The sequence below is a fragment of the Phodopus roborovskii genome, unplaced genomic scaffold (genome assembly GCF_943737965.1).
Source record: "Phodopus roborovskii unplaced genomic scaffold, PHOROB, whole genome shotgun sequence".
NCBI classification, from domain to species: domain Eukaryota; kingdom Metazoa; phylum Chordata; class Mammalia; order Rodentia; family Cricetidae; genus Phodopus; species Phodopus roborovskii.
The window spans coordinates 16336162-16349053 of NW_026126460.1; the positions used below are offsets into that span (position 1 = coordinate 16336162).

At 36.7% G+C, this 12892-nt stretch overlaps 1 protein-coding gene across 1 annotated transcript in view; it reads left to right on the forward strand.

The window, feature by feature from the left end:
* The window catches only part of Spag16 (sperm associated antigen 16), a 766492-nt gene that overhangs the window by 55812 nt on the left and 697788 nt on the right, over positions 1-12892 (forward strand). The window contains exon 8 of the mRNA XM_051190419.1: positions 7634-7700. Coding sequence (XP_051046376.1) covers positions 7634-7700 — 67 coding nt within the window. The remainder of the gene's footprint in view (positions 1-7633; positions 7701-12892) is intronic.

Here is a 12892-nt window from a genome sequence, read left to right on the forward strand (position 1 = left end):
TTAGAATACTACAAAATGTGAAATGTCTGTAAAGTACATCAGTGTTCAAGGCTTCTCCCTGAGGAAGTAGGAGTGTGTGTATTGTATTTGGAGCAGTTTCAAATTACCTAATTTGTTTGTTCTTTGCTTCAAGTCATTTCTCATGTTCTCATGCCTGCCCTCTGATTTCTCCTCTCTTGGGCTCTATCTCTTTGTATATCTTTGTTCTGTTGTAGGGGCTATGTTTCTGTACTGTTATACACCGAAAGCCATTCTGTGCCCCCATTTGTCTCAGCAATTTTTCACACCTGCTCTTACAGAGTCATTTCCAATGCATTTCCTTGATTTTTAAAAAGAATACAGATTTGGAAAATACTGTTGGAAAATACTAGAGTTTACTTCTTGATACTGAAAATGGAGCTGTTAGAAATAGGTTTACTCTCTCTGCTACATCTATTGTTCAAAGTTGTGGACTCATTAGAGTTTGAAAAAGTCACATTTACATAGATTCACTAAGAACAGAGTGGATCCTGGGCATCTAATGGATTTTCAGGATTGTTTTACAGACGTCAGTGTAAATGGGATATAAAATCCAACATCCTTCAAATAAGTTCTGTATTATACATGATTACTCACACCAACAAATTTTATATAAACTTATGTGACTGATTAAGCTTATAAAATTATGTTAGTAAACAAGCTCAGGAAAAGTTGTGTGAGTATCTACTGTCTATATGAAGAAGTAGATAATTTATAATTTGTTGAACCTAAGTTACTTAGTGGCAAACTAACTGTCAGATATCACTCTGACAGTCCCTGAGCCAATTATCTTAGTTCCCAAATTAGGGAAGAGACTACAGTTTAAGTAGTAAATATTCTCTTGGCAAGCAAGCCATGACTGTGACCTCAGGATTGAACCTATTTGGATAGCTTCAATATAGACACTGATCTGTTGCTCTTATAAGAGCTTATTTATCAGGTATACTCTGATTGTGTGACCATTGATTTATTTTGTGACCTAAACCTATGAATGTCATGAAGCTACAGAGCTAATTTATTCAAAATATTTGTATAAGCAAATTATATTTAAGTATAGGAAAATTTTACCTATGATTCATCACAGAGGATAGATCGCATTCATGTTAATCATTAAACATATGGTTAGTACTGGGTATATTCTTAGAATTTCCTTTTAACTTCACACCTTAAAAATGTGAGTTAAGGGTAGCAAAATGAATCACCTATTTACTTTGGAAACTCTGATCATCATTTCCTTAAACCCTTATCTTAATGAATATTTAACTACTATTTAGTAATAGTAGTTTATAGAATATGTAATTGTGAAGTGGCAGAATTTAGGGGTTTTAAAGTTAAAATTCCTTGAAATTTTATTTCACAACTACTGTATTAATACCATGTGTATCCTTCCTTCTTCCTGCTCTAGATTCTTCCACATTCCTCCAGCTCCTCAAATTCAAGCTTCTTCTACCTTAATTATTATTGTTGCATTCACACAAAAATAGTTGCATATATAAGTGCAGCCTATGCTTCCATTTGGTGTTGCTCATATGGCTGAGCACTTGGGATTGAAAACCTATTACATAGCTCATCTCAAGCAGCAAATGATTCTCCCTCCTTTGGGAGCTGTTAATTGCCTGTCTTGATCTTTATCTTGGGGTGGGGCCTTTGATATTTCCCCCTTCCATGTAAATAAGTATAGCTGTCAGATTTAGAGAAAGTTATGCCATTCAATTTATATTTTAAGAGTGAAAGTGTACATTTACTCAATAAAAATGAGTAAGCACATGCTTTCAAATTCCTTTGGTACATAAAAAACATTAAACTGACTCTTTTAAGTCAGTTTTAAAACTTAAACCTTACAGTTCTAATTGTTAGTTTGGAAAGTTTATGGAACATGTTTTTCTTAAATTTTTATGAAAAAATGATATTTTTTTTCTGAAAAATTTCATAATTCATAAAATTTATAGTTGATTAGTAAATACATTGGTATGATGGTTAACCATCATTTTCAACTTGATGGAATTTTGAATTGCCATGGAAACACACCTCTGTGAAAGTCTCTGAGGTTCTTTCAGAAATATTTAACTGACTAGAATAACAATGCCATGGCTTGGAGTTCAGGACCAAATAAAATGAGGATAGCAAGCTGAGTTCGATCATTTTTCTTTGCTTCCTGATTGTATATGCAAAGTGACTAGCTATCTCATGTATCTGCTAATGTGTCTTTATCCCATAAGGGACTGTACCCTCAAACTGTGAGATGAAACCTGCATTCCCCACTCTCTAAGTTGTGTTTTCGGGTAGCTGTTAAAACAACAAGAAAAGTACTATTACAGATGATTGGTACTGAAGAGTGGGGGCCATTGCTGTGATACACCTAATGCTAGTGGTTCCCAGAATTCTGTGGAACTGGTTTCTTGGAAGAATATGGAAGATTTTGGAAGTTTGGGTCAGAAAACCCCTACCATGCCAAAGGTAGAGCTTAATACACCATTTTAATAGCTGTTAGGAACATAAGCATGATGAACAAAATGCAAATAGTGGAGGCCCAGCTCATGAGGTTTCAGAGAACAAGGAGTCTGTGTGAACTGAGCTAGATCTAACAAGTAGTGTTATATTTTGGAAAATAATCTGGCTGAATTCTCCTTGTTTCCTGTGAATGGGAGACAGGTTGAATTAAAAAGCAATGGACTAATATAGGATTTTCTCTCCTGGTGCCCTTCAGTCCCAAATAAATACACAAAGGCTTAAATTACTTAAACTGTTCTGCCAGTGGCTCAGGCTTCTTATTGGCTAGCTCTCTCTTAATTATTAACCAGTTTCTATTAATCTGTGTATCTCCATGTTGTCATGGCTTACAGGAGAAGGTCTGGGCCTCTTCCTTCCTTGTCATCTATATGGTGTCTCTTTTGCGACTCTCTGTGTTCCTCATCTCTAAATTCTTCTAGTCTGATAGCACTGCCTGTCAACTTCCTGCCTGGCAACATCCTGCCTGTCCATTGGCCAAAACAGCATTATTCATCAACCAATTAAAGAAACATGTATTCACAGCACACAGAAGGACATTCCCCATCATGTCCTCTTTTATGACTAAATGTAAAGGAAGGTTTTAACTTTAACATAGTAAAAATATATGTAACAAAACAGCTATCAAGCAAGAACTATAGTTAACAATGTTTAGTTCACTAATAATGGCAAAATTTAAAGAAAATATTGTATCATCTATCCTATCTTTGTGAGTCTAAATTCTTTATGTAACTTATCTTTTATCATAACTAAGGCAAACCATAACCATAACTATCTGTCTTCAACTCCATAAAAGGCCCCAAAAGGATAACATATAAGCTCTAGGATTGACAGAATTGCTATCTGGATAGTCACCCAAAGTTCCTCTGAAATGGTGGGGCATCCATCTTCAGCCTGTAGGCCCAGAATGTCTGGCAGACATTTTAATGAAGCAAGAACCTTGAAGGATTATCCTGTCCCTTGTCAAGTTCAGCAGTCATTTTTCTTTGTAACCTTAGTATAATGGTTTGCAGGGTTGTGGCAGGTTTGTAACAGGGTTGTGGCAGGTTTGTAACCTGCTTGTCCAGTTTGGACAGTGTGATGTCAAGCAGTCCAGGCAAGAACAGTGTCTTGTTCAAATGGGTATTCCTGCCATGTTGAAGACACACTCCATAATGAGTTTCTTTGATTCACATCTTCCCCTCTGATATAATTGGTGTTGCCATCTCATTGTCATGCAAAACCCTAATAGACCATTTTAAATGCCGTGTTCTGTAGGTCTTTGAAGAGTTTTGGAGAATGTCTACCCATTTGAACTCTATCTCTTTATATCTAAAAAACTTAGCTAGCATAAATTTTGACTATTATAGGTGACTATAAATTGGTATTTTTAATTACATTTTATGTTTTTAAATGAGCTGTATAAACACAATATCTAAGTAAGAGCAAAATTCACCTTAAATTTGTATTAACAAACCAAAATCCATATGTATTCATTTCTATTTCATATTCCTTTTTTTTCTTTAGAAAGAGATTAACTGTGATTATTAACCATTTGTAACCAATCTCAGTTAAATGAAAACAAAAGTTTATAAATAATATTTGGGAGTCGTTCTTGCCAAAAAACTTTCTGCTGTTTGGGGGTGCTATCAATCCCAAGAGGATCCTAAGAAAATCTGGAATCATGGCCAAATCTTGGCTGTAGTAGAATGAGAGGCTACATTGCCTCAGCTGCTTTGGATGTTGGATCACCTGAGCCACTGCTTTAGGGGATCTTGCTTGGTCAAACCATATTATTCTGGAAGGAATCCACAACCTTTTTTCAAAAGTAACATATCCTTAGACTTAAATTTTGAAGTCAAGGTATTTTAAAAATACATAGGTTGCATTAGTCAGCAGCATTAATAATCAAATGTTCTTTAACAGCTGCAAGTCTTTCCTCAGCAGTCAAACAATTCAAAGACTGCACAGTAACACAGTATCCAGACTCTGTGTGTTTTCCATCTCTTGTGGCTTTTATTATTACTCTATTTCTTTTTTAAAATTATTTTTGTTTTTTGAGACAGGGTTTCTCTGTGTATCTTTGGCTGTCCTGGAACTCAGAGAAAGCAGCCTGCCTCTGCCTCCTGAGTGCTGTGATTAAAGGCATGTGCCACCACACCCAGCCACTCTACTTCTTTTGAGTACATTGTCTATCCCTTTTCTTTTTTTCTTTCTTCCAAGTCTATGTATATTTTTAAACACTGTATTCTGTATAGAGGTTTCTTTCCTCTGAATCAGTCTTTACTGTATTTATCTATCTTTATCTGACCACGACTCTTTAATGTGCTGAACGTCATGGCTAAGATTAAATTGGACGTTTTGGCTGCTAGTTTTTTAACACTAGACTCTGTTCTATGCCACCATCAAGTAGCTTGCAGCATACTGCCCACAAACCTTTTTTTTGTATGAGTAATAGCTAAATCTGCCATGCAGCCTGCTGTGTGGCTTTGAGATGGCCTCTGTGTTCCACAGCGGGAATCTTCCATTCTGTGCTGAAGCCTGACTGCCGTAGCATCTCTGCATCATGGCCCCCGTGAGACTGTGATACTAGGAACCTCACTGTGGCTCCGTTTCTGTGCATTCAGAACCTTTTTAAGCCTCTGTCAGGTTTTACGTGGAAATTCTTGCCAAATGTATAGGTGCCATCTGATGATGGATCCTTCTGTCCTGCCTCATCCTACCAAACAGTTTATAATTCCACAAAACAGGTTATAATTAATATAAGCCTCTGTGTATTTATTTGGGACTAAATGGTTGTAGCACCAGGCAGGACAGAAACTCTTGTCATCAGTCTAAGGTGTTTGGTAAAGGAAATTTCTCATTAATAATTATACATGATGCTAGCTCAGCTCCCACCTTGCCTATAGCTTTCAATTCACCCACATTCTTTTCCTGTACAAATAGTTTTCAGTTGATACCATTGAGATTTTAGAGATGACAGGACCATACGGAGGAAGAGCTGTAGGCACAGAGTAGAGCCCACTCCAGAGAAACTATGTGCTCTGTAGGAAGCCAAACTTGATTGTGAATCTACCCAGTTCCACTAGAGTCCAGATGATTATATCACTAGCCCCAAGGCTTAAAAACTCATAGTAGTAGTCAAGCATCCAAAATATGAATCACATTCTCTTTCTAAAAATCTGTACTAGTTAGTTTTTGTCAACTTAACATAAGCCAGGAATCATTTGAAAAGAGAAAACCCCAACTGAGAAATGTTTCCACAAAACTGACTTATAAGCAAGTCTATGGAGGCATTTTTTTTTTTTTTTTTGATTCACTATTGATGTGGGTGGGTCTAGTTTGTTGTGTGTTATTAACACCTCTGGGCAGGTGGTCCTGGCAACAAATAACCTTAGTAAGACAGGAGGGGGAAGCCAGTAAACAGTGTTCTTCCATGGCCTCTTCAGCAGTTCCAGGTTTTAGATTCCAGCTTTGAGTTACAATTCTGAGTTCCTTCCATGGTGAATGATAAGCTGAAAGCACAATTAAACCTTAATTCTCTAGGTTGCTTTTGATCATGGTGTTTACCACAGCAACAGAAATCTAACTAAAAAAGTCTATCCAGGAAGAACTCCCAGTGCTGTAGCCTGTAACAGTTTGACCAACAAGATAAACAATGTGGGATTTATGTAATTCCAAGTAGAAAATAAATGACTGTGATATTAATTTGTAGAAATTATCCAGGGAATAATGGTGTATGTGTGTGCGTGTGTGCATGTGTGCGTGTGTGCCTGTGTGCAATAGGCAAATTTGCATCTAGAAGAATCCCAAATAGCTAAGGGGACTGTTGTTCTCCAGAAGCACAGTAGATAACAGGACAAAGGAACACATCACTGTAGTGAAGAGATGAAATCTGGCAAGCTGTTTCTGCCCGGCACCAAGGCTTACATTATCAACTTAAGTCTTGTTGACAGCAAGTACCTGTGAGGTATGTGTGCTACCTTAAGCACACATAATAAAGAAAAATGATTACATGTATCCTTTGGTTGGTGCCCTCCTAAGATCCCTAATTCTGGTTTAACCACAGGAAGAACCATCCTTCAGTGTATTTCCTAACCACTACTTTCCAAACACTCTAGGCCATTAACAAAGGAGAATTTCAGAAATGGTTCAGTCCAGAGAAGGCTGAAGGCAAACAGTGACTAAGTGTAAGGTGGTATTCAGCATGAACTCTAGGGGTGTAAATGAAAACCAAAGAATTGACTTTACTTTATGGTAATGTATTAATACCATATCATCACTTGTGGAAAATGTGGGAACACTCTAATTCCCAGAACTGTATAGTCATTATTATATGATTCATATGGTGGTCTAAGTTTATAATCCATTTGCCTTCTGAGGGCATTGATCTGTTATATATTTTATCGTAGTATTCCATTGGTACCAATCAGTTGGCTACAGCTTTTGCTACTTTTAGAAGTAAATATGTTGGTATCTAGTGATAGTTGAGAAATGTGTACATTTGCATGTAATTTAATGGGAGCTATTTTGTACAGTAAAGGATGAGATGGCTTTAATGTTGAATTTTACATTTGAATATGATCCAGAGAGAGTAGGTAAAGGTATGCCACATAGCCAATGAATGTTAATGAAACAGATTATCTGTGTTATAAATAATTGTTATGGGCCTAAAATAGTTATTAACATTTTGGTTCTTGAAGAATGCTTATCTTACAGTTTGTAAATATAAGAGTAAATTGCATAGTTTATAGATAAAAAGACAAATTGTGAAGAACTTTCATCTGAGAAAAATTCTCTCTTAGAGTAGAACTGAATAGTTGTCCATGTGTTCAAAGGGCATTCTTGGTTTAAGAAATTACAAAGTAAAAATTTCACTGTAAGATACACACTTCAAATGCTTTGTATAGTGAATGATTAATAGTTGACCATGCAATTGACTTTTAACTAAAATAATGCCATCTTTCTGCTAAAGTTCATGTTTGATGTTTTATAACTTAAAAGCATGGATTTGAGAGAGATTAATATTTTTGATATTTTCCAATAAACTTTTAAACATTGCATTTTACTTAACATTTTAAAATTCATTTACTATATAATACTGTATTTTTGCATTATTTGCTTTCAGATTTCTGGGCTTCAAGCAACACTGAAGAACATAGACATAGGACATATTCAGGTCCCTGTAATCAAGGGTAAGAATATAATGTGATGAATGTCCAATTTCTTAGTCCTGGCATGATATTTTAACATTATATGTGACATGTTTTCTAGATATATTTAAGAGCAAATAAAGGTTGTAGCAACCAGTTTGCAAATAAACAGATCAATGGGAAATCTAGATATGACATCACAAAGATTTACTTTAAACAAAGATACGTTTAAGCACTGTAGAAAGACTTCAGGTCTGAGCATGCTGAAATTTCCTCGTACCTAACTAGCCTACCTTCCACATATGTCTCTAGAACTGAAGGGTAAATGAGGCAACAGACTTTAGGTAATGTAAACCATATGGTGCAAGTCAAAGAAGATAAATTACAGAAAAAAAAATAGACTCCACAGTCAACCATGGTATCATGTCTCAGGAAACTTCCAAACCAAGCCTCATGGAGGCAAGTGCCTAGAACATGGCAGTCTTGCTGAAATAATGAAAAGGGAAATTTCATAGTTCAGGTTTGTTGAAACAATTAGAATCTGTAGAAAATCTCATGGAGAAGGAGTTGCAATGAAAAGAGGTTGCTTATGTGAGGGAATTGAATATGGGTCCTTAGTTGATGACATGACTACATGTACACCATGGGTCTACTCAAGGCTTATAAGAGGGGTTAATTTCTCTATGACTGAGACTGGAAATCCTTCAAATCAAGCCCTGATAGGAGGTACTACAAGGCTTGCTATACCTGGTGGATGGGTTACTTTTGGGTGTCTTTAGGAGCACATCCCCTGCTTGCCTTATAAATCCAGGGACAAAGCTCATGTAGGGTTGGTTCATAATAGAATGAGTTTGGAGCTGGATTCTTACCAAGTTAGTGGCCTTGGAAAATTTAGGGCCTTACATAAATTTACCCAAAACATGATCAACAGCCTGATCTACAGAGTGATTTCCAGGACAGCCAAGGCTACACAGAGAAACCCTGTCTCAAAACACCAAAACAAAACAAAACAAAATGAAAAAAAAAATGAAGCAAATTCTGAAATGCTTTAGGTATTGAATTTAACAGATTAAAAAAATTCAGAACAAGCATTTGTAAATATGTTCAAGGACTTAGAAAATATATCAGTAAGTGAATGGACAGGGAGTGTTAGCAGAACATAGAAATATCTCTGTACACACACACACACACACACACACACACACAGAGAGAGAGAGAGAGAGAGAGAGAGAGAGAGAGAGAGAGAGAGAGAGAGAGAGAGAGTAACAAACTGAATTTGTGCAACTGGAAAATACCACAGCAAAATAAAAAAAAATAGTGGATGCAAAGTTTGTATAACTCAGTCATCTTTTAATGTATACTTATAAAAATATTCTGGAAAGTACATTTGAAATGATTTATCACTTAACTTCATTTACTTGTTTTGAAAATAGGAAAGAGGCCTTCTGTATAATATGAACATGTATTACTCTCATTGGTAGATAATAAAGCTGAATTGGCCTATATAAAACATGAGAGAGGAGGGTCAAAGATTTAGAAAAATGCCAGAATTATAATTTCTTTAGTAAATTAATGTCCTACTGTTTCCAGAGGCCTACTCTGGATTAATAAAGGTTTAAAAGTAACATTTTTATATTTAAACTATTCTTTTCCATGATTTTTGTAGTTACTTTTCATCTATTTCTATTGTCATGCTTGAATTATTTTATTTATTCTGGTTTAGTATAAGGCAGCAATTAAACTACAGAATTTGTTTTCTTTTTGCTTTTGGTTTTTGAGACAGTCTCTACATATACCTGGCTAACCTGGAACTCACTATGTATAACAGGCTGGCCTGTTATACATGTCCACTTATCTCTTCCTCCAGTGTGTTGGGATTAAACACATGTCCACCATGCCTAGCCCAAAAATTCTTCTTTCTTTATTTTTTTGAACTATTTTATTTGATCCTTTGTGGATTTTACATCATGCATCTCGATCTTAGATCCCACTCCTCTCCCCATTCCTTCCTATCAGCCCTTGCAATCTCCCCCCACTCCCCCAAAGTAAAATAAAAGTTAAAAGGAAAATAAAATAAACCCCAAAAGAAACAAACTAACATACAAAACAATATGTCTTGGTGTAGAAGCTGTAGTGTGACACAGTAAGTCACATAATATACCCTTTATTCCATACATCTTTCCTTGTAAGTGTTCATTGCAGTGAGTCATTGGTTTGGTTCAAGGTTTCTGGCTTCTGCTATACCCCTGATACTGGGTCCTCTTAGATATCCTTATGTCATGAGGATCCTGTAGCTTTGGATCTGCAAGTCTACTCCCTTCACATGCTCCAGGAGTTCATAGATGAGGTAGATGTTGGGGTGAGTCAACTCATAGCCCTGGTTTTGGGTATGGGTTGTAGCTGGGTTGGTCAGCCTGCCAGTTTCCCCTCATCCACACCACTAGGACATGCTCTCAGCATTGCCCAGGCTAGCTGACCCACTGCAGCAGACAGAGAGGATCAGGGCTGGTTCTCTTGCTCTGATGCACTTGAGACTATCTTACCTGTACCCACTTTACCAGGACCAGCTCCACTGTTTTGCCCAGGCAAGAGCCTATCTCCCTGAGTAAATCAGTTGGTAAAGTGCTGAGCTCTCCCATTCTTGTGCCCTCCAGGTCAAGTCTCCAGCCTGCAGCAGGTAACAGAGGGATGGGGTCCACTCCACCATAAGGCAGATGAGTGGTGTGGTCAGATTTCTTATACATGTTTACAAAGCCATGTCAACAGGGTCTTGTTCTGCCCAGCTGTCTTGTGCTGCACAGGCTAGGTCCAAGGTCCAGCTGTCTTGAGTGCTGCAGCTGGTGAGGGGCAGGTTCAGCTCTCCCACTCTTGTGACCTCTGAAGTGGCCCAGGCATTATTTCTAAAAAATATAGTGAGAGCTCATCCATATATTATAAGAAATTAAGTATTGTAATAATTCTACTTCTGAAAGTTTTGGTAAAATGAACATTATTAAAATGTCTTCACAAGTTCATAGTGGAAGTAAATATCCTATGTAGTAGGCAAGGTACTTCCTGTTTTAGTACTTACAGATGAACAGAATTCAGTACTCCCTGCCATACTTCTCACTCAGCACCTAAGGTACTCCTTACTTCATACAGGTTAATTAATGAGTGTTCAGTTTAGTTTTGTTGCTGCTTAGAATTGTATCATGAGATCCTCATTTCTTGTGAGGGTACATAGATGATGTGGTCTAATTTAGAAAGATAGTACCCTTCAAATAGTTTTGCTAGAACTCTGTTTTTTGACTTTTATTTGCATGTGTGATTGGCTTCCTCAGTTTTGTTTGTATGTATCCTCATATCTTTAATATTTCATTATTAAATTATTACAATGTTAGGTGTTAAGAAGTTTATGTTAGATGGGAGAACTCACAGTTCTATCCAGATAACTGAGCATATTAAGTTAACATTGGTTAAACATGTGCTGAACTTTGACATGAAAAGACACAATGAATCAAATACCTATAAATGTATTGCTTGCATACCTGCTCTTTTAAAAACTGTGTCCAGGAATCAGATTTCTTAAAATGTTCATTATAGCCATATAGATTTTGAATTTGCAGATCACCAGCCAGAACTGTAGAAGTTGTTAATTAAAAGTATCAACAGATAAGCCTACAAATTTGGCCATGGGGACATGGACTTTGCTGAATATTGCTGGACATTATAAATATGCTATGTAGTTATCCATAAACCCTGAAAAGACAGTAATATCTGAGCCTCTCAATCATTATACAAATATCTATATAAAGAAAACATTTATGTGATAGGGAGTAGAAGTCATGCTTATATTACTTTATAAGGAAATGAGAACCATTGTTTCTCTCCTAGTTTAATTTGTATTCTATAGTGTTTATTCTCAAAATATTAAATATTTTAAAATTTACTAGAGTACATTTTTGTAATTTAATTTTGCTTACTGAATAACAACATGCAGTATTAAATCTATTCTTTTTGCATGTCATCTTTCCCATTTGTTTGCTTGTTTCTCGCCTTTTAGTTTTCTTTAGAAAGTGATGCTGCATGTGGTCTTAGTGCTGCTTGAAATCTACTCAGTTTCTGCAAATATCTCTTTGCGAGCTGAGTATTTTGCTGCACTGCCTTTTCCCTCCTACCCCCATGGATATTACTGGACCATTCTATTCTCATATATAAAAACAGCAAAACATAGTGACCTTTGCAAGATCTTTACACAACTGCATGAATAATATGTGCAATACTTTTGTGACAGTGGCAATTGTGATATGAAAGATTCACCAGAGGTAGAAGATGATTATTATCTTTTAAAATTGTCATCCTCCTGAAAGCTGTGGTCTTTGAGAAGTAAATGCAGTAAAAGGATCAGGAGTGAAAAACTTCCCTTGTCTAACAGTCTGTCACTATTGCTCTCTCTAGCAGGTTCCTGAGACCCGGGCTCTTTACCATGAATCTAGTACTATCACTCACAGTATTGAGCTGGCAGTGTATGTGTTAGTGAGCACACCCTTGGTAGTTATTGTAGATAAATTAGATAGAGTTCAAACCATATATATCTATATGTGTGTGTGTATAGAAAGATGTGAATGCAGAAGTCTTCCAGTCATGCCCCTTCGTGTGTCTACATGAAACTGCTTCTGTCTCTCAGGTGATCTGGGGCACAGAGTTACAAGAATAGCCATACAGTCTGTTCTCAACATTGAGAGGCATAGATTTAAAAATTATGCGATCTTTAAAACATTTATCATTTGTTTAAAATATTACCATTCATTAGCAGGACTCTCACACAAAGACCAAGTTACACAACTGTAACATATATGCAGAGTGCCTAGGTCAGACTCATTGCAGGGTCCCTGACTGTCATTTCAGTCTCTGTAAGTCCCTATGAGCCCGGCTTAGTTGGTTCTTTCAGTTTCCTGGTGGTGCTCTTGACACCACTGGCTGCTATACTCCTTTCTCCCCTTCTGCAGGATTCCTTGAGCTCTGACCAATGTTTAGCTGTGGGTCTGTAAATGGTTCCTTCAGTTGCTGGGTGAAGCCTCACTGATGACAGTTACAATAGGTGTCAATCTATAATATATCAGAATGTCATTAGGGATCATTTCATTGACTTTTATTTTCCTTTTTGGTTTGCCATTTGTGTTTGGTTCTATCTCAGGTCTCTGGGGGCATCTCACCTCCCAGTCTTGGTTGGGGGCAGTGCTCACCTTAATCCT